Source organism: Arvicola amphibius, chromosome 3 (genome assembly GCF_903992535.2).
Source record: "Arvicola amphibius chromosome 3, mArvAmp1.2, whole genome shotgun sequence".
NCBI lineage: Eukaryota > Metazoa > Chordata > Mammalia > Rodentia > Cricetidae > Arvicola > Arvicola amphibius.
In genome coordinates this window covers 54,393,250-54,417,373 of record NC_052049.1, presented here as the reverse complement: position 1 = coordinate 54,417,373, position 24,124 = coordinate 54,393,250, and the positions used below count along the sequence as shown (strand labels likewise).

Here is a 24,124-nt window from a genome sequence, read left to right as displayed (position 1 = left end):
GCACACAGGACTACCAGTCTAGGGGGTGGGGAGCACCACCTACAGTGAGCTGAACCTTCCCACATCCGTCATCAGAGTCTACCACAGGCTTGCCCATAGGCCTGTCTGTCAGACATTTTCTCAGTTGAGGTTTCCTTTTCTCAAATGACTTAACTTGTGTCAAGTTGACATAAAACTAACTTCTACAGATCTCTTAAATAAGTCTGTGCATATCTCTGTGATTAGTTACATAATATAAACTACCTGAATAAAATTACTTTGTCAAAGGGTGCATACAGAAATCTTTGTAGACCAGGCTGGCCTTGAACTCACAGAGATCTGCTTGTCTCTGCCTCCTGAGTACTGGGTTTAAAGGCATGTGCCACTACCGCCTGAGACTCTAAGGGCTTTGAAATATATAGACTCTACACCCACTGACTGCTTCTGCAAGGGTCAGTTTCCCTTAACTCTCACTGACATTGAATTTTGTCCAGTGTTTGTTTTTAAATCCTGTTTTGATAGGTGCAAAGGTAACTTGAGACTTCACTTGCAGTTTTTTGATTGCTAATAAGATAGACTTGAATTTTCTCTTACATACATTAAAAATAATATCAGTTGCTGGCTGTGTGACTTTAAGTCATGTAGGACCCTTGTTTTTATCTTGTACACTTGCTTCATAAGCTACTCATGAATATTAAAGCATTTTTAAAATTGAGACTCTTAAGCTTTTTTTGCCCACGGTTCATAGTTTTTTGTAACCAGAGTTTCATGGAACAACACATATCCCCTTATGAAGTCTGAATTATTTTGTGAGTTTATGTTCATATTCATTTTAATAAATGCTTTACTGACTGTTATTGATCACAACCTTCTGGTTGTGGCCTAGAGTTTGCAAAGCAGTGCTCTGAGTTATGTCCTCCTGGGTCTTTATCCATTGGGATCACTCCAGTATCTCAGAATTCAGCTTTCCTTTAGGGCAGTAAAGCTGAGCAGGGAGAAGGCCCCAGACCTGCCTTGCTGTATACATTTGAGTTTCTATGATGCCATACTAACTGAGCCATTAACATGAGTGTTGGGAGATATAATATATTTGAGAAGAAATAATACAGTACAAGAATTATATTTGCAGACTCCATAACTGAGAAATATCATTAATAAAGGAATTTCACCTATGATTTTGTTGCTTTAAAATATAACAACATTTGCTTTTAATATAGCCCCCTTTAAGCAGAGAAAAAGAATGAGAACTGGGTAATATAGGAAGTTATTGTTGGGGTTTTTGTCCTGCCCGGTTTCCGAAGTTGTTAGGTCCCAAAGAAATCACACAGAGGTCTACACTAACTATAAACTGATTGGCCCATTAGCTCAGGCTTCTAATTAACTCTTATATTAGCCCATTATTCTAGTATATGTTAGCCACATGGCTCGGTAACTTTTTCAGCGAGGCAGTCACATCTTGCTTCTTCTGTGGCTGGGCCCACAACTGCGTCCTCTTCCCAGAATTCTCCTGTTCTCATTGACCCACCTCTACTTCCTGTCTGGTTGTCTCGCCTATACTTCCTGCCTGGCTACTGGCCAATCAACGTTTACTTAAAATATAATTGACAGAATACAGACCATTGTCCCACACCAGGAAGTAGGATGTTAAGGATGTGTGGCTGCCTTATATAAAGTACCAGATGTTCACTGTGGACTTGCAGTGAATGAGGATGGAGTAGTGCTGGGCATTATTTGAAAACTACTTGGTAGTATCCCTAATCAGTAGTACAAATGTGTTTTTACTCTTGATGTGTAGGTTAAATATGTTTTGCCTAAAAGAATTTTCTTAGACTGAATAGGTTGAACATTTTAGATGGCTAAGGTAAAAACTTCAGGCATTTGCCACTCTCCCACTGTTCCACATTGAAAAAATTTAGAGAAATGTTACAAAGTTTACTATATAAAAATAAAAACTATGTTTTATGTTGAAGAAACAATTTATCTTTCTTGGGAAAAGAGCAGAGTATATCTTTTGTACCTACAGTGGTTCTCAGCCTGTGGGTCAGGACCCGCTTGGGAGTGACAAATTAGATATCATGCATATCAGATATTTACTTTGCAATTCGTAACAGTAGCAAATTACAGTTAGGAAGTGGCAATGAAATAATTTTATGGGAGTCACTACAGCATGAGGAACTATAATTAAGGATCATAGCATTAGGAAGGTTGAGAACCAATGCTACATTGCCTTTTTAAAATAGTTGCCACCAAATTAGAATAATAAGTAACTCAGCCCTACTCTGGTGAGTATTGATCTTAATTACTGTCTTTATAATAAATATAGTTAATACTGGACATATGAGATATTTCCATAAATATGGTCTGACGTCATGTTTTTAAAATTTTTTTAAGAGAATGTTCCTTAAATAAACCACAGTCAAACGCATAATAATAGGAATTGTTATGTGGTACTTTTTTCTTGATTTGTACAAGAAACACCAAATTTTTTAGTCAATATTTTGGTTAAGTGTGTTGGGGTAGGGGAGGGAAAGGAATTGAGATTTGGTGCTATAGTTAAGCAGTTTCTATTAGGAAAATTGGAAAGATAAATCTTTTTAGAAATGTCAGTGCTTGTGCTCCTGCTTGACCGAGGCTGCAGTGCCGCTTCAGTGGTACAGACCTGTGAGCAAGTAATGCACATAGCATCCGCCCACGCCTTGATGCACCCTGCATCAAGTTTTAATCTCAACAGTACCATTCTTCTCTTGCCACATCAGATGAAGTCCAAACTAGAAGTTTTGTTCTGTTATTTTACTCTAATCAAGTGGGGTGTTTTAGTCAGGTGTGTGTGCCTTTTGTGCTTCAGTCATGCTGTCAGGCTGCTCTAAATGCCTGCCCCTTTACTCCTCCTTGACTCCCTGTGAATAATAGAAACACCTTTGTGTCAGGTCCTCTAAGTCCATTGGACTCTAAGGTCCTAAAAATTGTCAGTCACTCGCTCTTTGGTAGTCTTTGAAAATGTTCCCTAAAGCAGCATTTTCTCAAGTTACATAAATGTAGCTTTTCTACAATGACATTTTTAAAGTACTTCTGCAAGGTAAAAAAAAAAAAAATCAGTAATAGTTAGAGGATTATAAATAAAAATCGTCAGTTCTCTGTGCCACACCCTCCTTCATCCAGCCCCATCGTAAGGGACAGCTGCTTTTAAGAACCCAGTCTTGCACAGCTCTTACTCGACTGTGTCCTGGTTAATAGTTTTGAATGTTAAATCTCTGTGATAGAAAAATGAACTGGGAGTAGACTGTGGCAGCACTCCACATTCTCCTTTCTACTCTTTCCTCCTTCCTCTCCACTAATCTCAGTACAGTTATAACTTGAGCTATCGAGTTCTACTACAGTTTTAAACAGGGCAAATCGTGTGTACTGTGGAGTGCTTAAGAAGATAATGTTCATTATCTTCTTAAGAAGATAATGTTCATTATCTTCTTAAGCACTGTTCAGCTGTTAGTCTGTAGCTAGCTAGGCTGGAGTTGTGCAGGACCAGTAATCATATTGGGGCAGACAGGTGAAAACAAGTTCCGGTAGCTCATTTGTACATTAACCTCTTCCATTCCTATTTGTGTGGTATTTTAAGTAGCAGCTATTTCACTTAGGAAACCTGTTTGATCACAGCAGAAGCCTGCAGCTAGGCTGACTCATTTCTTTAGTTCACAATCAAGGAACTAGATTCTTTGATTTCCCATGTACTATTAACTAAGAATGTTGCCCCTATGTTCAGTTGTATCTCCATTAGAGTGTTAGGATGGCTTCTTCAGGTATAGTTGTTATGTGCAGTGTTTAAGACAAGATTCTTTTTTATATGTTATCTCTTGGTGCACACTCATAGAAACCTCCAGCAAATTACTGAGCAATTTCATTGACCAGAATCATTGCTTCAGAGATCCATTTATAGACCAACTTATAGCAAGAATGGAATTACAGAGGCAGATAATATATCTGAGGTTTGTTAGGGAGGAACTAGAAGGATAATTAGTGGATAGTCAGTCGATAGTGTCTTAATGGTCAAATTCTTAGTGGAAAGTATTAGCAACGATATTTCCAGTAACCAGGCCACTTTCTTTTGAAAAATATAGTAGAAAAGGAGTTATTTGAAGTTAAAAATCTTCTTTATATCTTTGAGTGTCAATTAGTACTTAAATATCTGAAAAGGATGTTTGTAATGTAGGCACTAAAGGTAGACTAAGAAACACCATTTCTCTTCAGTTTGATTGTAATTATTGAGCCTACACTTTTGTACTTTTTTGGAGCAAAGCTTTATCGAGTAAGTGCAATATTTGCAAAAGTATAGATTTCGGTAGTCATCTTAAAGAGCATTAATTATCATTGGTACATTTTAAAGTAAGGCTAGTCAAATGACAAATGTGGACTTTTTCTAAATCTAAATTTCAGTAGCCCCTGGAAAGTGCTGTTTCGTTCATTCTTTTATGTGCTCGTTTCTTAATGCACAGATGTTTGAGATCTAGATATAATAATTGTCAACTCTAGTGAATTTGAATAAGACTCGTTTTTCTAACAGAATTCCGATTTTTTAAAAACTTTCTCCCCCTCAGTTGTCTTCTACTTCCAGGTTCCCATGTTTGTATTTAAAGTTTTAGAATCTATCACTGAATATAGAAGTGTAACTAGTGGTTAAGAGCACTGACTGTGCTTCCACAGAACCCAGGTTCCATTCTCCGCACCCACATGGCAGCTCACAACTGTCTGTAACGCTAGTTCCAGGGGATCTTATGCCCTCATACAGACATACAGGCAAACACCAATGCATAAGAAATAAAAATAAATCATAAAATTACATTAAAAAAGAAGTGTAACAGAATTTTAGCTCTGTAACAACATTATATAGAATTTTAAAATTATTTTATACTAGCTTCCTAAAGTAATTTAGTGAACCAACAGAAAAACACCCCAGTAAGCTGTTCTTATTAATATAACATATACAGTGCTTTCAACCCTTGCTGTCTCATTACAGAGTATAGCAAATTATCAAGAACCCTAGGCTTATCTCTAGGATTGACACTTTGTGTATGTATGTGTGTGAATCTGTTTGTGCATATATAGTTTTGCTTTTCTAAGTTAGTTTAAAACATTTCATAGTGAGTCTGTTTGCTATTTAATTTGAGGTTGATGCTGTTTCTTAGAATGGTTGCTTTGAGTTTTCTTAACAATTAACTTAAGAAATAATACTGTAGTCATTATTAAGTAAATCCTCAATTTTGTATTTTCTGTCTATATATGTATTTTCTAGTGACCATTATTATAACATTAATAGCAATGTCAAATACCAAGGCCAATTTTATTTTTATAGTCTGTTCTATAGTCTGTCCTACTTGTCACCTAGAAATAGTTAATTAACAAGCACTGAAGCTTTGCTCCTAGGGAATATAATATCATGTTCCTATAAGCCTCTGATCACATGTTTATAAAGCAGTTAGTGCATACCATTGTTTCATGTGCATTTTCTTCATGTGTTTAGTTATTCATAATGTTTGCAGCTCAGTTTGGTCTTGAATTTACAAGATAATCCATGCTTCCCAAATGCTAGGATTGTAGGTATACCGCACTATACCCAGCTAATGTGTGATTCCATTATCAGTGTCTTAACATTGAACATGTGACCAATTATAGCATGAATTGTGCCTGAGTTAAGCTTATCTAACACATTTTTTTTTCATAAGGCACATTAACTTGCATTTATGAGTATATAAAACTTAGGAACACTTCAGCATTATACTGAGAGGCCATTTTAAGCAGTGAATCTATAATAGCACAGCAGTGCAAAAACCATGGTACTAAACAGAACACTGAAAAGACACCTGCTTGTATCGTTTGAGTGTTGAAACAAAACGACAGTATTGTCTTGTTCATCTTCAGGTGGAAAAGTACATGTTAGGTGACTCATTTTTCCACAGCTCTGTAAGACGCGGTTGGGGGGAGTCACAAGTACTTACTTGAAAGACTATTAATTTGGTTCTCTAGTGCTGTGATAAAACAATAACCAAAAGCTTGAGGGAGAAAATTGTTTATTTGGCTTACAGCTTCCAGTTCATTATTGAGGAAAGCCAGGGCAAGAACTGAAGCAGAATTCACAGAGGAATACTGCTTACTGGCTTGCCCAGCTCGCTTTCTTATACAACCCAGGATCACTCTGGAGCCGAGCGCTCCTCCCCCCCACCCCATCAATCATTAATCAGTTCCTCAGAGACATGTCCAAAGGCCATTCTGATGAATGCAATTCCTCAATTGAGGTTCTCTCATTCCAGATTACTCTAGTGTGTCAAGATGGCAAAACCTTGCAGAGTTACTGATGTCTTTTAGTGAGTAGCTGAATTCATGTGTACAGAGTCTCTGAGTAGCAAGAATTGGCTTTTTAAAAAAATGTTGTTATTTTATTGTACATTTTGGAGACAGAATTTCTCTGTAGCTTTGGAGACTGTCCTGGAACTACCTCTGTAGATTAGGCTGGCCTCGAACTCACAGAGATCCGCCTGCCTCTGCCTCCCAAGTGCTGGGATTAAAGGCATGTGCCACCACTGCCCGGCAGCTGTAATTACTTTAAAGAAGTTTATAATGGAATACTTGCACTTTTCATATTGGAAAGAAAGATTCTTTTATTTGTGGGTATGTGTAAGTTTCTAGTAATGCAGCCAGTCACCATTATGGTTTTATGTCTTCTTGTCTAATGAAGTAAAACTGTTCTCAAGCTATTCTTTGTCTTCTTCCCTCAGGGAACAACCTATCTTCAGTACTCGAGCTCATGTCTTCCAGATTGACCCAAACACTAAGAAGAACTGGGTTCCTACCAGCAAGCATGCAGTTACTGTATCTTATTTCTATGACAGCACAAGAAATGTGTATAGGATAATCAGTTTAGATGGCTCAAAGGTAGGTCACAGTTACTTCAAATAATCTTGCTTTCCTCAACATAGAACTTCAATTTCATTCATATTTTAATTTTTATTAAAATACTCCTTTTTGAATTATTAAAGCCTGACTTTAAGAAACAAAAAGTGGTCATTCTTAGAGTAGCAACATTTTTTGTCCATCAAGTTTTTTGAATAGGCTTACTCTCTTATTATATTTTTATGAAAAAACATACTTTTCAGATATATGGTAGATTAGTTTGTTTAATGAGCATTTCTTGTATCTCTGTTTTGTATCAATGTTAAATGGTAGGAAAATACTGGTGAACTGTGAATTTCCATATTAGTCACTTTTCATTCTTACAACACCAGCTTTTGACTACCTGCGGAGAAAAGGCTTATTTAGCTTACAGTTTTGAAGCTAATCCAAGGGGGACCAGCCCTTTCTCCTTGGTTACAGTGTGTTGCTGGGTCCTAATGTCTTCCTCGCGGGAGGGAGTGAGAAGGCACAGTGACAACAAACTCAGATGCCGGGAGTCAGGTAGAAGGCTTATACAGACTTGTTTATTTAACAATGGGGAAAAACTTATATAACATCCTCCCAGCACCCAGGCATTCTGGTCTGTTGACAGTTGACATCTCATGCTCACCTCTCATTGGCTAAGCATGATCAGGACCTCTGACAGCGCCTGTTCCTAGGCACTTGGAAAACACCGCTTGGTATCTCTTTATTGGCTAGGCACAGACAGGACCTTTGATAGCTCCAGGCAGACTCTAGGTTGACTCCTTTTGGTCAGGTAGGCCTTAACTTCCTACAACAGTGCTGTATAGTTTGGTAATGATGATTCTTTTATGGATAATCAAGTGATTACATTTTGAGCCACGGTGGAGCTTAATGGGCCCAGGCATGATCCCTTTATGATAGCCCATTCAGGAGAATTGAAGTTCTTAAAATTATTTTTCTAGAGCACATTCTCAGTGACCTGATGTTGACCTACCTCTAGATAGAACACTTGAATGTTTAACAATACCTCCTTCAGATCACTTCTTGGGGTGGCATATAGGGCTGAGAATCTGGGTTTGGGTCCCAACACCCATACAGAAGCTCATAGCTATCTGTAACTAGTTCTGGAAGATCTGACACCCATTCTGACCTCTCCAGGCACTAGGCACACACATGGTGTACATACATACAAGCAGGCAAAATACTCACAAACATTAAATTAAATAAATCGAAAACAGCAGCAACCAAGATCCTTTAGGAGAACACAGTTAATGCTTAACTAACCCTAACAACTTCTGTACACTTGAACCATGAAGCCTGTCGACTTCAAAACTAAAGTAACAGAAGTGTTAAGACAGAAATCTTAAAATCTTTGCTTTTAGGAGAGGTAGATGGTGTAACATTTATGATCAAGGACCATTGGGTTCCACCCTCAACTCTGTTATTTACTGTTTTGACGTTGAACAAAATGCTTTCCTTTTTTCATACCAGTGTAAATAGTCGTAAGGATTAAGGAAGTTTATATCGGCAAAACACATTTCATCCTTTGTGGATAGTATGCTGTTCAGAAGGGAGAATTTTGTATAACTATCAGGTTCCAAACATCAGATTCTGAGGTTTCCGTCAAGTTTTCTTGAAAGGTCTTTCCAACTTTCCATCAGTTCAGTGTAGAAGTTAGGAACACAGAATAGAAGCCACCTCATTGGAATTTGCTACCCTGTGACCTTGCACAAGGTATTTGAATTCTGTGCATCTGTTTTCTCACATATAGAAAAGATCTTAATAGTAGTAATGCACTATTCCACCAGAGCATTGCTGTGAAGAGAAAATACATTCTAAAAAGCACAGTGTGCAGCAATGTGTTGACTCTGGGTGAAGGTGCTGGTCACCTAGCCTGACAACAGTGGAACCCACACATTGTCCCCAGACCTACAGGGCATGCATGTGCAAATACACACAATATAAACACATTTTTAGAGTAGCAACACCGCCACAAAGTGTACAATGTTTATGGCATTTGTCCTACATATACTTAATATTACTGGGATAATAATTTTACATATGACATAGTATGGTTTGAAGACTAAAAATTCATTTAATTTAATGCTAAACTTGTAGTCTGATTGTTTTCATTATGCTCACTCCTTGTCTTTTTAACTGTCTTACAGGGAGGGCTGGAGGTGTACACGCATAAAGCCTTTGGTTCAGTGTCAGTCACTACCATTCCCACAAAGAAAAAAGAAGGCAGGCAGGGATAGGAGATTTATTTCAGGAACAGACCTTGTGTTGAAGTCTTACTAGATTATAGGACCTCAGGGCTATATAGACTTTGTGTCTTACATAAGTGATTAAACTGTGTTTCTCCAGATAGTTCGTTGTCTTTCCACTTTCACGTGAATGACTTAAACTTGAGATGATGATAGTAAATTTCTGTGAAATGTTATTGACAAGTAACTGCTTATAACTGTTTGGTTTAGTGAAATACAACAGATATTAAATATTATCTCAGGCTTTAGACTCTTAATTTATTTTCCCTATTTGAACTCTCAGTTTCTGTAATCTCTTGTGTCACTTGACCTAAACTACAAGTATATTGTGCTTTTATTAGATGGGGTTTAAAAGGGTTTAAGGCCAACTGAAGTAGTCCATGTCTAGGAAGGAAAATTGCACTGAAATAATTAAATACACTTCAGTTCTTTCAATATTTTTTCTACTGTCTCATCTCCATCTCTCTGTTTCATGATTGCCTTAAAAGCTCAGAGTACCCTAAGTAGAAAATGTTCATTTGTTCTTGGTGCTTGAACTGGACACATGAAACAGTTGATTTTCTTTTTTGTTTTTGAGACAGGCTTTCACTCTTTAGTTCTGGTGTCGGGGACCTACCTCAACAAAAATACTAATTGCCAGGGTAAGGGTGTGAGGATTAGAAATATAAGTAAAGAGTACAAAGGATGCTCAACCGTGCCACAAGGACATGTGCTCAACTATGTTCATAGCAGCTTTGTTTGTCACAGCCAGAACTTGGAGACAGACAACCTAAATGCCCCTTGACCAAAGAATGGATAAGGAAAATGTGGTGCATTTACACAATGGCGTACTACACAGTAGAAAAAAATAACAGCATCTTGAATTTTGCAGGAAAATGGATGGAGCTAGGAAACATCATTTTGAGTGACATAACCCAGACTCAGAAAGACAGTTATCACATGTACTCACTCATGGGTGGTTTTTTAAACATAAAGCAAAGAAAACCAGCCTACAAATCACAATCCCAGAGAACCTAGACAACAATGAGAACCCTAAGAGAGACATACATAGATCTGATCTACATGGGAAGTAGAAAAAGACAAGATCTCCTGAGTAAATTGGGAGCATGGGAACCTTGGGAGAGGGATAAAGGGGAGGGGCGAAGCAGGGAGGGGAGCAGAGAAAAATGTAGAGTTCAATAAAAATCGATAAAACTTTAAAAAAAGTACAAAAATGTGAAAATAATAAAGTAGAAACTGTAGAATAGTATCGGGAGGGAGTTTCAGTGAATACTGAAATCTCCCGTGTTTAATTTCCCATTGCTTAAAATACCCCAACTCTAAGAGGTAGGAGTAAGATAAAAAACTGCATTAACATGATACAAGGAAATGAATAGAACCAGTTGAAGATTGTGGGCTACATCCATAGTTAAACATTCTGTTGCTAGAACAAACTAAGTCATGCTCACACCCTAGACCAAAACATTTTGTAGGCAATTCACTCCCTGGGTGAAATCTCCTTAAGGGATTTATCTCCTTAAGGGAACTGGAGCCTTAGTTGGATCCTTAGACTTTTGTTTGAGGTAGAAACATATCTACTTCTCTATTCCTGGAGTAGAAGGGCTGACTATTAATCACACCTGTTGACAGGAACCTTGAGAGAGGAACTCTCAGGTGCCTAATTCTAAGTAGGGCCTTTGTTTGAGGTAGAAACACAATAACCTTGAAGGAATAGAGCCAATTCTCTGACCTCTGGTCAGGGTGGGAACAGGCTCACATTTTTGTGCTGCTATACTCTGGCTGGCCTGGAACTCAAAAGTTTACCTGTCTCTGCCTCCTGCATGCCAGGATTAAAGCAACATCCTACTGCTTTAGTTATCTGATGATGGTTATCTGATGATGGTCTAGAGACCCTAGCTCGCCCTAGCCAGGTCCAGAGCACTCCTGGCGCGAAGTGACACGTCTCTACATGTTCACCTTAAAGACAACAACTTGAGGCTTGAGAATTGTTTATTTTTAAACACTAGTTTTTTTTTTTATTTCTTAATTCTACTCAAAAAAGAGAGTGTGTATGTGTGTGGTGCACACACTTTTAATCTCAGCACTTGGCAGGCAGAGGCAGACCGATCTCTAAATCTGATGCTAGCCTGGTGTACAGTGTGCATTCCAGGACAACCAGGAATACACAGAGAAACCCTATTTCAAAAAAACCAAAAAAATTTCTTAATTGTGTTCTAGTAAAAAAAAAAAATCTAAGAAATAGATTTCAAGCATAGGTTTATTTGAAGTTTCTTCCATGATTCAAGGCAAGGACTAGAAATACAGAAACAAGGAGAGGTTCAGGATGGAGATTAGAATGAACCCCTTTAACAAGACATAATGAAGTTAATTTGAAATGGTCGAAGTGAACCCTGGTGTCAGCACATTGGTCAGTTTTTCTTGTTGCTTATTAAGTGTATTATCACCCCATTTTTTAGAGTTATTGGGGTCTGATGCCAAAATGCTTTTTTGATCTTGGTTAACACTTAGGTTCCTCCATAACCATTTCGTGGAGAACACTGAAGGCCCACCAAATCTAGACAATGCTTGCTGGTCTTTATCTGCTTGCCTTTACTCTCTGTCATATCCTTTTAGGGATTTCACAGCTATTGCAGGCATTGAAATTCCATTGTTACTATTTCTTTGTTCTGACCAACTCTTATAGTATTAAATTCATAACTGTATTGCCTCTCTTATTGTGTTTCAAATTTCTAGAATTGTACTTGGTAGCTAATAGGTACTCAGAGAACATCAAACAAATCATTCATCTTTTGTTGTTTATAATCTTCTTTCTTGTTAGTACTTTTAAATTTTTTAGGTTATTTTAATTTATATGTATGAGTGTTTGGTCTGCATTTGTGTCTGTGCACCATATGCCTGGTGCCTGAAGAGAACAGAAATGAGGATCAGATCCCCTGTAACTGGAGTTACCGGTGGTTGTAAGCTACCGTGTGGGTGCTGGGTATCAAACTCAGGTCCTCTGCAAGAGCAACAAATGCTCCAAATTGCTTACCAACCTCTCTATCCCCTAGACTTTTATTTGATGACTGCTCCACAAGTTAAAATAATTGTCAGCATGTTTTACATTCCTGAAATGGTGTGCTAGTGGAAGCTGTTTTGAACTAAATGGTGAGGGAGCTTTATAAATATAAATATAGAGATTTTCTACAAAGATAAAGCTCTCATAACAATAGATAACATTTTCTTTGAGAAAGGAGGGATCCAGTTTCTCTTGTGCCATCTTCCTTTTCTTTGGCAGAACAACTATGTCTGTATATCCTCACTACAACTTCATCAGTTCCTAATAACACATGAACATTTATATTTGTAGTGTTTTACTTGGTAAACAAATTTCAATTTTTTTAGAAAATGCTGGATTTTCATTGCACATTTACTAGTTTGCTAGATGCCAATTCAAATTTGACAACATAAATGTTTTTGTTGTTGGTGCAATTATATTTCTGAATTTTAGGGAGCACTAGACTACCCACCTATAAATGTCCCTTTCCTTTCCGGCACCTGCAGAGAACATGAATTAATGTTATGATACCTGAAATGTGTTAAGATCTCCAGAGTTAATCTTTATTAACATGCTAAAAATGCTATGTTTTCTAAGAAATTATGTGTGAAATCAAAATATTGCCACCAACCTGTTTTTTTTTTTTCAATAAGAAAAGAAGTTAAAATTTTTTTTGGCATTTGTTTTCCCCTTGAATAGAGAAAATGTCTTCTAAATGATTGAAAGTCTTTTTTGTATGAAAATATATTTTGTGTAAATTAGATTGTATAAAGCTTGATTATGCGTTAAAATATCAAAATATCATACATTATTTTATTTTGGTTTAATTTTATGTATGTGGGTGTTATGCCTGCATGCATGTCAGTGCACCATATTCATTCTGGTTGGTTGATGTCAGGTCCCCTGGAACTGGAGTTACAGATGGTTTTAAACTGCTATGTAAGTGCTAGAAATTGAACTCAGGTCTTTGAAAGAGTGGCCAGTCTCTTTACCCTCTTAACCCCTGAGCTATTTCTCTAGCCCCTTATACATTTATTTTTGAATGATTCTGTTAAGACTAAAGTATATTTGTTTCTAGAGAATAGCATCTAGAATTAGTGAATACTGATCCTCAACATTCCTAGGGAAGAATTTTCAAAACTGTTTGAAGGCTCATTGGTTGAACACTTGCCTTGTATATGCAAGATCCTGAGTTTGATGGCCACTCTACCAAAAAGGGGCAATTGCTCTAAAACCAAGATTAAACAAACTGCTTACATTTGTCCATTATCAACTTGTAAAAGCTGATTTACAAGGTACATCGTTGGGGCTTGGGTGCTACCTCAGTCAGTAAAGTGTTTACTTGTGCAAACATCAGGATCTGAGTTCTATCCCAGCACCCATGTAAAAAAGCTGGACTCCATGGGGATATGTTTGTAATCTTGCTCTGGGGAGGTTGAGACAGGTGAATTCCTTGGCCTTCTAGTCAACCAATTTAGCCTAATCAGCAAGCCCCAAGTCCTAGTGGGAAACCCTGTCTCAAAAACCAAGTTGGACAGCTTTTGAGGAATAACATTTGAGGTTGTTTGGCCTACACAGGCATATGTGTGCGTGCATCTGCGCGCACACACACACCCTTCCCCTCACACATACACACAAAACCTTTAAAGTTTTTTTGATCATTAAAAGTATATCTATAGTTCTACTAGTTGCATATTTCCACATCGCCACCACTACAGTTTTCTTTATACATTTAACTTTGTGAGCTACAAGTGATCCGATTTTTATGTAGCTGAAATGGTCTTATACTTAAAGGCCTAGTTGCTTATTTTTGGCTGGCTACTGTTATTTTATTTTTCAGGCAATAATAAATAGCACCATCACTCCAAACATGACATTTACTAAAACATCTCAGAAGTTCGGCCAGTGGGCTGATAGCCGGGCAAACACTGTTTATGGACTGGGATTCTCCTCCGAGCATCATCTTTCAAAAGTAAGTATTTAAGTAGATTTCTGAGAAAATCATCATAATTTACATGTCCTAACATACAATCCTCACTCCTTGCAACACAATAGTAAGTGGAGAATACAAAATACAGGAGAATTAGCCGGGCGGTGGTGGCGCACGCCTTTAATCCCAGCACTCGGGAGGCAGAGGCAGGCGGATCTCTGTGAGTTCGAGACCAGCCTGGTCTACAAGAGCTAGTTCCAGGACAGGCTCCAAAGCCACAGAGAAACCCTGTCTCGGAGAAACCAAAAAAAAAAAAGAAAAAAAAATACAGGAGAATTTGTTTAACTTCTATAGTGAGACAACTATAGTGACTTTAAAATAAGAATATTAATATATTAAATATTGTATAAATATAAATATAATATAAAAATATAATTGGATTCTTCCTAATTTTACATGAAGATTTATAATACACATTCAGAATAGTCACCACTGGTTATTAGGGCTTCTTATAGTGAATTAGCTTTGTGGCAGGAAGTAAAAAGTGGGAACTACTCTCCAGAAGGGATTTTGATAAAAAAAAATTAACATCCTTTATTTGGAGATGGTCTTAAAGATAAGCAAACACAAACTCTTCCAAATTATGAAAATTACAGTTGACAGGAATATAGATTTCATGTGAATTTTCTTATTTGTTCCTTAATATGACAGCAGTCATATATGTTATTATTTGTTGAGAAAACTCTTGATTTGCTTGAATATAGAGTCTTTGAACTGTCTGCAGTACAGACTGAGATCCAATCAGCCCCAAGAGGAATTTCTTGGATAATGTTGATTAAATGAATTACAGTGGCATGAAAGACTTATAAAATGCAGAGTGTCACCAGACTGAATGCTGGGAACAAGCAGTTGTCTTGCCTGTAAAGAAAGCCACCCCATGCTTGCATTGGGCATCTCGAGTTCTTGTGGAAATTACACAGAAAGAATGAAAATAGAGAATGGAAAAGTGCACAGGGAAGAATAGCCACAAGATATGAGGAGGTTAGGATGAATAGTACTCACCTTGCTCTCTAGATTCTGTGTCCACAAGACATAGGGATTTATGCTAAAACTATTCTGTTTAAAGGGTTTGCCCTATGTAGGAGTCAGTTCAGAAACTAAAAGAAACTCAAGGAAAAATGAGTTCTGTGGCATACTACTACTTGGTTAACGCATATAGTCTCTGCGTTCAGTTTGCAGAAAAGTTTCAGGAATTTAAAGAAGCTGCTCGTCTTGCAAAGGAGAAGTCACAGGAGAAGATGGAACTGACCAGTACACCTTCACAGGTATGTGTCATGGATCTGATTTCATGTGTGAGCTTGCTCTCTTAAGATCATCATACCCTTTGTGCCAGAGTGAAATTTGGAAGAATAATGGCAAAATTAATTACCAAAGTATATATATAGAAGTGTGCTGTTCAATTAATCTCTGCTACAAAGAATACATCAGTGTCTACAAGAATATTTTTAAAAATCATTTTAACCCAGATAACTTTTATGCACCTATTGTCTTAGTTTGAGTTTTTATTACTGTGAAAAGACCATGACTGCAGCAACTCTTAAAAAGTGAAACATTGAATTAAGTGGACTCCCTTAGAGTTGTACAGGTTGAGGCCATTCTCATCATGGTGGGGAATATGGTGCTGGAGCTGAGAGCCCTACATCTTGCAGGCAAAAGGAAGTTGACTGAAAGCCACACTGTGGGAAGCTTGTGCAAAGGAGACCTCAAAGCTTGCCCCCATAGTGACTCACTTCCTCCAACAAGCCCACACCTTCTAATAGTGCCACTCCCTTTGGGGGCCAAATTCTTTCAAACAACCACATTCCATTCCCTGGCCCTCAAAGGCTTATAGCCATATCATAATGAAAAAAAAAAGGCATTTAGTTCAGCTTCAAAAGTCCCCATAATCTATAACAGTCTCAAACTTATTTACTATTCTAAAATTCAAAGTCTCTTCAGAGATTCATGTACTCTCTTAACTGTAATTCCTTATAAAATTAAAATCAGCTGGGCAGTGTTGGTACATGCCTTTAATCCCAGCATTCAGGAAGCACAGGCAGGTGTATCTCTGTGAGTTCGAGGCTAGCCTGATCTACGTACAGAATGAGTTCCAGGACAGGCATCAAAGCTACACATAATAAACCCTGTCTTGAAAAACAAAACAAACAATAATCAAAAAGCAGACCAAATACTTCCAACATATAATGGCACATTTTATACACACACACACACACACACACACACACACACACACACACACACACACACATTACTGTTCCAAAACACAGGGAAAGAAACATAGTGAGAAAATACTGGACCAAAGCAAGACCGAAAACCAGCTGGGCAAACTCCAAACTCTGCATTTCCATGTCTGATGTCAGAACACTTCACATGTCTAGCTCCTTTCAGCTTTGTTGACTGCAACACACTTCTTTCTTTTTTATTGGTTCCACTCCCTTTTTGTAGCTCTCCTCAGAAAGTATCCCATGGCTCTGGCATCTCTAACATCGTGGGGTCTCCAAGGCAACCCAGGCTTCAACTTCACAGCTTCATGCAGTGGTCTGTCTACTAGGCCTCCATTCAGGGACACCCATGACATGTGCCTGGCCTCAGCGGCTTTATTTCGTAACTTTTCTTCTATTTTTAGCTCAAAAGCCAGAACCACAGGACCAAAGCTTTCAACTTCTGTTGTTGCTGATACTGGAACATGGCCCTCTTGTTTAATTACATCTTTACCAGCTTTCTGCCCTTCACTGCCTAAACTTGGCTGACCTCAGACTCAGAGATCCACCAGCCTATACCTTCCCAGTTCTGCGATTAAAGGCTTGCCTCACCACATCAGCTTTAAATTTTTCTTTAGTTCCTTTTTACAAATTGGAAATTTAGCTGGGTGGCATCTTACCCTGAGGTCACCACTCCCTTTGTTCTATTCCTTTATCTGTTTATCTCCTTGAACACAGACTTTAGCTCTGTTACACTTTCTGGTGTTCTTTTTTTCTTCAAAGTTTTTATTTTCTAATTTACCCTGCTCAACTTGCTCCTTTTCATTATAAGTCTTCATTAAGAGTTATCACTAAAAACCACATGGCAGAGTCTGTATGAGGCTGTTTTGAGATTTTTTTCTGCTAATGAAATTAATACAAAATTCTTCACTTTAGCTTTAAGCAGACTTTTAAGACAAGGGCAAAAAGCAACCACTTTTTCACTAAAATATTACAAGATCAGTGTCTGGACAACATACTAAAATTCTTCTCTGAAACATTTTGAGTGAGCTCCCAACAGTTTAAATACTTTTAGTACCACTGTCTTCCTTGTTCCTATTAGTATGGCCCATTATGCAGTACTTAAAGCATGCTACTGCTTTCCTAACCCAAAGTACCAAAGTCCAAATTCCTCCTAATAAACACATGGTCAGGACTATCAAGCCACTCTTTTTTTTTTTTTTTTCTTTCCGAGACAGGGTTTCCCTATAGTTTCTAGAGCCTGTCCTGGAACTAGCTCTTGTAGACCAGGCTGGCCTTGAACTCAGAGATCCGCCTGCCTCTGCCTCCCAAGTGCTGGGATTAAAGGCGTGCGCCACCACTGCCCGGCTTCAAGCCACTCTTGATACCAACTTTTATATTAGTTTAAGTTTTTCTTGCTATGAAAAGACACCATGACCATGGCAACACTTAAATAAAACATTGAATTGAGGGAACTCACTTACAGTTTCAGAGATTCAGTCCATTATCAGCATGGTGGCGTGCAGACAGACCTGGTGCTGGAGCTGAGAGTGCTATATCTTGCAGGCATCTGGAAGTTGACTTAAAGTCATACTGAGCAAGATAGACTTTAAGCCCGCCCCCACAGTTGCACACTTCCTCCAAGAAGGCTACATCTCCTAATAATGTGATTCCCTTTGGGGCCATTTTTTTTCAAACCACTATAATACCTAACAACAGAAGAGCAAAAGTCCAAGATGATCAACCTTTGTTTTTGACCATGGTCTTTTGTATAGGCAAGGTAAGACAAATTTGCTCCTTAGTGGAACTAAAGGAGAGCACTCATGTCCTAGAAGCTAGGTGTGACACACCATGCAGAGCCACTTGGGAAAGCCCAAAGCAAGTTGTTAAGAGGCAGAAACAGCAATGGAAATCTATGCCAGACTTTGTCTTGGGATTTTATGGAAAAGTAGAGAAACAATAAAATAATTTAGGGTTGGTTGGTTTGAGCTATTTTTTGGCTCTCAGTTTCTGTTGGCTCTAATCTGGCTCTGGGGTGATTAAGACAAAGGAATATGTTTCTGCAGTATTAGGCCAGATAAAGAAACTGGTTTGTTTGATACTAGCATGGTTAGTTTGGCATCAGAGTTCTGTTCCTCACTAGGCTCCTACTTTCTCAAAGTATTGACTAGTTCTAGGGGAGAGGAATAATTTATCTAGTCAAAATATTGCAAAATATTGGTTAATTGTGGTGAGTAGAATTGTTTATGTGCAAGGTTGACAACCTGAGTTCTTCCCCCAGAACTCACAAAGTGGCAGGAGAGAACCAACATCCATGCCCTCTGTACCCCACATGCCTGCCATAGCTTGTGCATCCCCAACATAATAATCATTTATAAAATAAAAATTGCAAAATATAAAACATTTTAAATATAAGGCATATGATTGGTTCTTCCTGATGTTAAAATCTGCTTACATCTAACTATTTGGCAAGCCTCACTAAGTATAAAGAGTTCATTTTTATTTTAATTTGGAAAGTTCTGCTAAATGTGCTTTCCTCACAGACTAAACGTTTACTGTGAATTGAAAACAAAGTCCATTCTTCCATACTTGCAGCAACCTGGTATAATTTGGGTTATCTTTGTAAACTCTGTTGAATTTCTTTTTCAAATGCTTTGCTACTCCAGTGATTCCTTTAAGCATAAAGCCATTTAAAATTATGTGCCACTATGTATTGGGAGTTCTGATTCTTTTAGGTGAATGATTTTGTTGTTAACAAAAGATGCAATACAAAGCACATTCAGTTAGTAAATACAGAAAAATATCAATAAAGCTGTAGTGGTTGATACATTGTCATTGTATTTAGTTACTGTTTCTCCAGTTATAACTTACTGTGCTATAATTAATTGTAAACTATTACAGCTTAGTAAGCTAATTTCTTGTCTTTGGTGGAAGAAATGTCTTGAAGCTTTTGCTTTGGTCAAACGGATGTAGAAAAGATGGTCATATTTGAAAAAAAAAGTCATGATATAAAAAGAATGAGCTGGGCAGTGTAGCGCATGCCTTTATTCCCAGCACTCTGGAGGCAGAGGCAGGTGAATCTCTGTTAGTTCTCGGCCAGCCTGATCTACAGAGTGAGTTCCAGGACGGGCTCCAAAGCTACACAGAGAAACCATGTCTCAAAAAAAAAAAAAAAAAGTAAAAAAAAAGTAAAGAAGAAAATGAATAATATGTTAATAATTTGTTCAGCATTTGAGATATAGGCCTTAATTTATCTTTTCAAATATTAGAAGTCTATTAACTTACTGTGTAGGAGCCAGAGAAAAAGTAGAAAAAAAATTTTTTTCTTCCTCCTCTTCCTTGCATTTATGACAATCTAATGCTTCTGTTTTGTTTGAATGGAATAATTTTAATGCAATAACTGGTGATAGTAGATGGTCAAACCCTTATTTTTATTTGAGGAGGTACACCATATTAGTTAAGAATATTTGAGTGTGTGGGATAGGATATAGCTCAGTGATATATATATATATATATATATATATATATATATATATATATATATATAGAGAGAGAGAGAGAGAGAGAGAGAGAGGGAGAGAGACCCCTTGCTTACCAGACTCTAGAATGGATGCCCAGCAGTACAAAGGAAAACAAAATGAGATGGGGAGCTCAAGATGGTTCAGCATGTACAATCTCTTGCTGCGTAAGCCTGATAACCTAGTTTGTATGATCTCTAGAACCACAAGGTGGAAGGAGAGACCCAACTCCTGACTCTAATGCCTCATGCTGTAACACTCAAGTACCTCTTCTTTTCCTTTTTCCCTCCCCCTGCTTCTCTGTCCCTCTCTCTCCCTCCAAACTTTTATTCCCTGTTTACCCCAACAAATACACAACAAACACAAACAGTAAAACACAAAAGAAAGCATACACATTTTCAAGCCAGATGAACTTAAATGGTTTTTTATTTATTTTATTTTTTGGTGGCTGGAGAAGTTTCTTAACCCAAGAGTGTTTATACATTTTAGCATGAGTTTTATATCACTCTATTGAGAGAGTTGAGTAAGATAAGGATAATGGCAACTCATGGTTAGTGAATAATGTGTACTCAAGAGCCAGGCTTGAATTTTGGCACTATTCTTTATTAGCTTTATGAGTTAGACCAGAAGGTGGGTGTGGGAGGGCTGTGCATAAAAATTAGGAATAAGACCAACGAAGTCTTTAAACGGTACCTGGCACATAATAGTTGTTAGGAAAACATAGGTGCCATGTGTTTTAGGGTTTCTATTGCTTTGATAAAACCATGACTAAAACAACTCGGGGAGGTAAAAGTTTATTTAGTTTTTATATCCTGTGTCACAGACCCTTGAGGGAAGCCAAAGTTGGAATCTGGAGTTAGGAACTGAAGCAGAAGCCATGGAAGAACTCTGCTTTTTGGTTTGCTCAGCGTGCTTTCTTACATAACCTAGGACCACCTGCTTAGAGCCAGCACTGCCCACAGAGAGTTGGGTCCTCCCACATCATTTATTCCTCAAGAAAATGCCTCACAGGCTGGCCTACAGGCCGGTCTAACAGAGGTGATTTGTTAATTGAGAGCTCATCAGATGACGAGTTTGTATTGAGTTGACGAGAAACAACCAGCACAACATGCACCAGAATCCTCCTGAAGACTTGTGAGAGCACAGTAGAGTTTTCACACTTAATAGGTCTAAGATGGAACCCAGAAATTTGTATCTCTGATTCCTTTTCAAGAGCTACTGATGAAATTGGTTGTAGGTAAGGAATGCTATAAATAAACAAGTCATTCGATCCATCTTCAATCCCTGAAATGAAAGGAGTCTGGCATTTAGACAGAAGTTAGCCATTTCATATTCTTATCCTCTTGAGCTAAGGCTGTATCTACTCCTGGCTTAGTATGGAGAGTTAAAGCTAACATGAGCACTGTAGTTGTTAAGTCAAGCTGTATGGGCTGCAGTAAGTTAGGTGAAGTCTACAACAGTAGAAAGGGAGTGGAACAGATTGGGAGAGCAGGAGACTGTGGGGTACAGACTCTTTTGTCTGTTGGAATCAAAACCAATAGTTGATGAATTAATCAAGAAAGAACTAAGGCTTGAAGAACAGATCTGTAATCCCAAATATTCTGGAGGTTGAGGCAGGAGGATAGTAAAGTATGCCTGGGCTACACACTGAATTTAGAGCCAGTTCTTAAATAAATAAGACATCTTAAATAAATAAGGTTCTGTCTTAACATAACAATAAGTAAAAAACAGGGTTGAGCTCATTGATACAGTGCTTGCTTAATGTGCGGGAGGCCCTAGATTCAGTCTTCTTAGTGGTGGAAAATGTGAAGAAAATGTTTTAAAAGATTCTTAAAATTGTTATATTAACATTAAATAATTTTATTCTTCAATATTTTAATCTCAAACATTAAAATAGGTTGTTGACTTGAATCCTACCTTTATCTTCTGTGTTTGATTCTAACAAATTTACTACACCAAGAGTTAGTTGTTATGGGAGGTCTCTGCAGGATGTGAAACCAGCAGGGAAATGATCCTGGTGAGGGAAGAATGAAGCTCGACTCACCTGATTTAGGTGACCGGTGCTGGGCCAAGACTCTGAGAGTCTGACATCAGCTCACATATTTTTTGCCATATTTAAGCACGGCACAATTTTGGAAAAAGTTTTCAGATTACAGTTAACTCATCCCCTTGAATACAACAAACCTTATGAAATGTTACAAAGTGTGTATGACCTCATCCCTAAAATGGATTCTGTTGACTTAGAAACAGTACTCAAAATAAGGTCTAGGGAGAACGACTAACGTAAACATAATCCCCTTGGGAGTCAGGATTTGGCCTGGCCCTAAGATAACATAGAAGTCAGTTAGGCTGTTGTAAAATACAAGTGACATCTCTCCCAAGGATGAGTTTTATGGCCTAGAAGCAGTGCTCAAGGTTTTAGTGGGAAGAAAGGTCTGGGATTAACATAGTATTCTGAATGATATGGACAGAGTCTAGTTCAATAGGTAGCAAAGGATTACCAGATTGTAAACTACATTTTCTCCCAACATTCTGGGAAAACGGCCAAATATCTTCTCCCTTTGGAGAGATTAGCAGTGTGTTTAATTTTCCTGCCTTCTCCAGTGCTTCTCTGTGTGCACAACAAATGACCTTTTTGCCCTCTACACATTTTCTTGAATTTTGAGGTTTTTTTTTTGCTTTGTTTTGTTGTTTTTGAGAATAGGTTTATTTTGACTTGCAATTCAAAGGGATATATATATATATATATATATATATTCATTATGGCAGAGAAGATGAGGCTGCTGGTCACATTGCATCTGAAGTCAGAAAGCAGAGAGAGGTGAATTTGAGGTTGTTAAATAGAGCTAAACCTTGGCACTTGCAAGCATACCTGAATATTCTATTTTTATATCATTTCTCTGATATATGGTATGATAAATATAGTGTATTATATATGATTAATTCATTTGTGAGTTTTATTTTACTTTATAGCCATTTACTTTTCAGACATTTTAAAGCATTTCATTTGTTTTTAATTAAAATAACTTCTAGCTTTGCATTCAGATTTCATTAATTTGCATAATATTTAATCCAGTTATTAGTATTGTAAATATAGTTGGCATAAACAATCTTGAAGGCAAATACACCTGGCTCCCATTAGACAGTTACTATCTAATGTAGTTACTGGGTACAAAATATGTAAGCAGAGTGAAGAGTGACCTGTTAGTCATGAACCTCAATCAGATAGTGCATCTCACAATATTACTTAGGGGTTGTTCTTACAGAGGACCAGAGTTCAGTTCCCAGCACCTATGTCAGGGAGCTTACAACCCCAAGTCACTTCGGCTCTGGAGGATCTTACACTCTCTTCTGTCTTCTGTGGCTGCATGTATACACTCACACAAACACACACTAGCACATAAAAATATAATAGTATGGGTTGGTTCAGACTCAGATTTTCTTTTCCTTTCCTTTCAATTCCTCTTTTTTCCAATTTTTTTTTTTGTGTGTGTGTGTAGGGAGGTTCTAAATGTTTACTATTTTTCTAATCCCTAGTACTGACATTAAATTATAAAATGCCTTTAACATAATTAAAAATCTGTTAATATGCTTGACTTTATATTTAGAACTCTGAAAAACTTTGAAAAGTCTATGACTTTCAGCAGTCACAGAAGCAGTGTCTTTAAAGTCAGATAGAAGCAGAGGAAACCCATGGCCTTGCTACATGCTGGGCCCGCACTGGGCCCTGTCTAAGAATGTTACAGTTGTCAGAAGCTGGGATTTCAGAGATGGTGGCTCTGAATGGTGGCAGACTATAGGGACTAATTCACACCGGAAGATGACAGGATACTTGCCTCAACTCCATCTTCTTTATGTATCAGAATCATGAAGTTTCTCCCCAGATTTTCCCTTCAAACTTCTGCACAGAAGAGTAGGTATTTACAGTTTTGCAGAAGTATGAAAGAATGAGGTGGGTGAATCTTTAGTGGATGTTTATTAGATAATAAAGGGCCTGTTTTAGTTCAGCTGGAAAGGATGAAACTAAGGAACTCTTCGGGCCTTATTAGAATTAGTACAGAGTCTGGTGAGGAAGGGTGGAGCTGGTAGTGCCCCCACCCTGCTTACCGCACTGTAGGTGGTAATAGTCTTTTGTTTTTCTAAGACAGTGTCTCATTTTGCTGCTCAGGTTGGCCTTGAAGCACATTATTCTCCTGCCTTTTCCTTTTGAGTGCTGGGATTGTAGGCAA

The 24,124-nt window shown here is 37.8% G+C and overlaps 1 protein-coding gene across 5 annotated transcripts in view; it reads left to right on the top strand.

Annotated features, from left to right (window-relative positions):
* Nucleotides 1-24,124, top strand: part of Homer1 (homer scaffold protein 1) — a 96,559-nt gene that overhangs the window by 27,091 nt on the left and 45,344 nt on the right. For 3 of the 5 annotated variants that reach the window (XM_038322658.1, XM_038322657.1, XM_038322660.1), the window contains 3 exons: nt 6,744-6,900; nt 14,027-14,158; nt 15,349-15,441. In XM_038322658.1, coding sequence (XP_038178586.1) covers nt 6,744-6,900; nt 14,027-14,158; nt 15,349-15,441 — 382 coding nt within the window. Of the gene's footprint in view, nt 1-6,252; nt 6,333-6,509; nt 6,637-6,743; nt 6,901-14,026; nt 14,159-15,348; nt 15,442-24,124 lie in introns of those variants that run through there. The other 2 variants (XM_038322659.1, XM_038322661.1) reach the window with 2 other exon arrangements.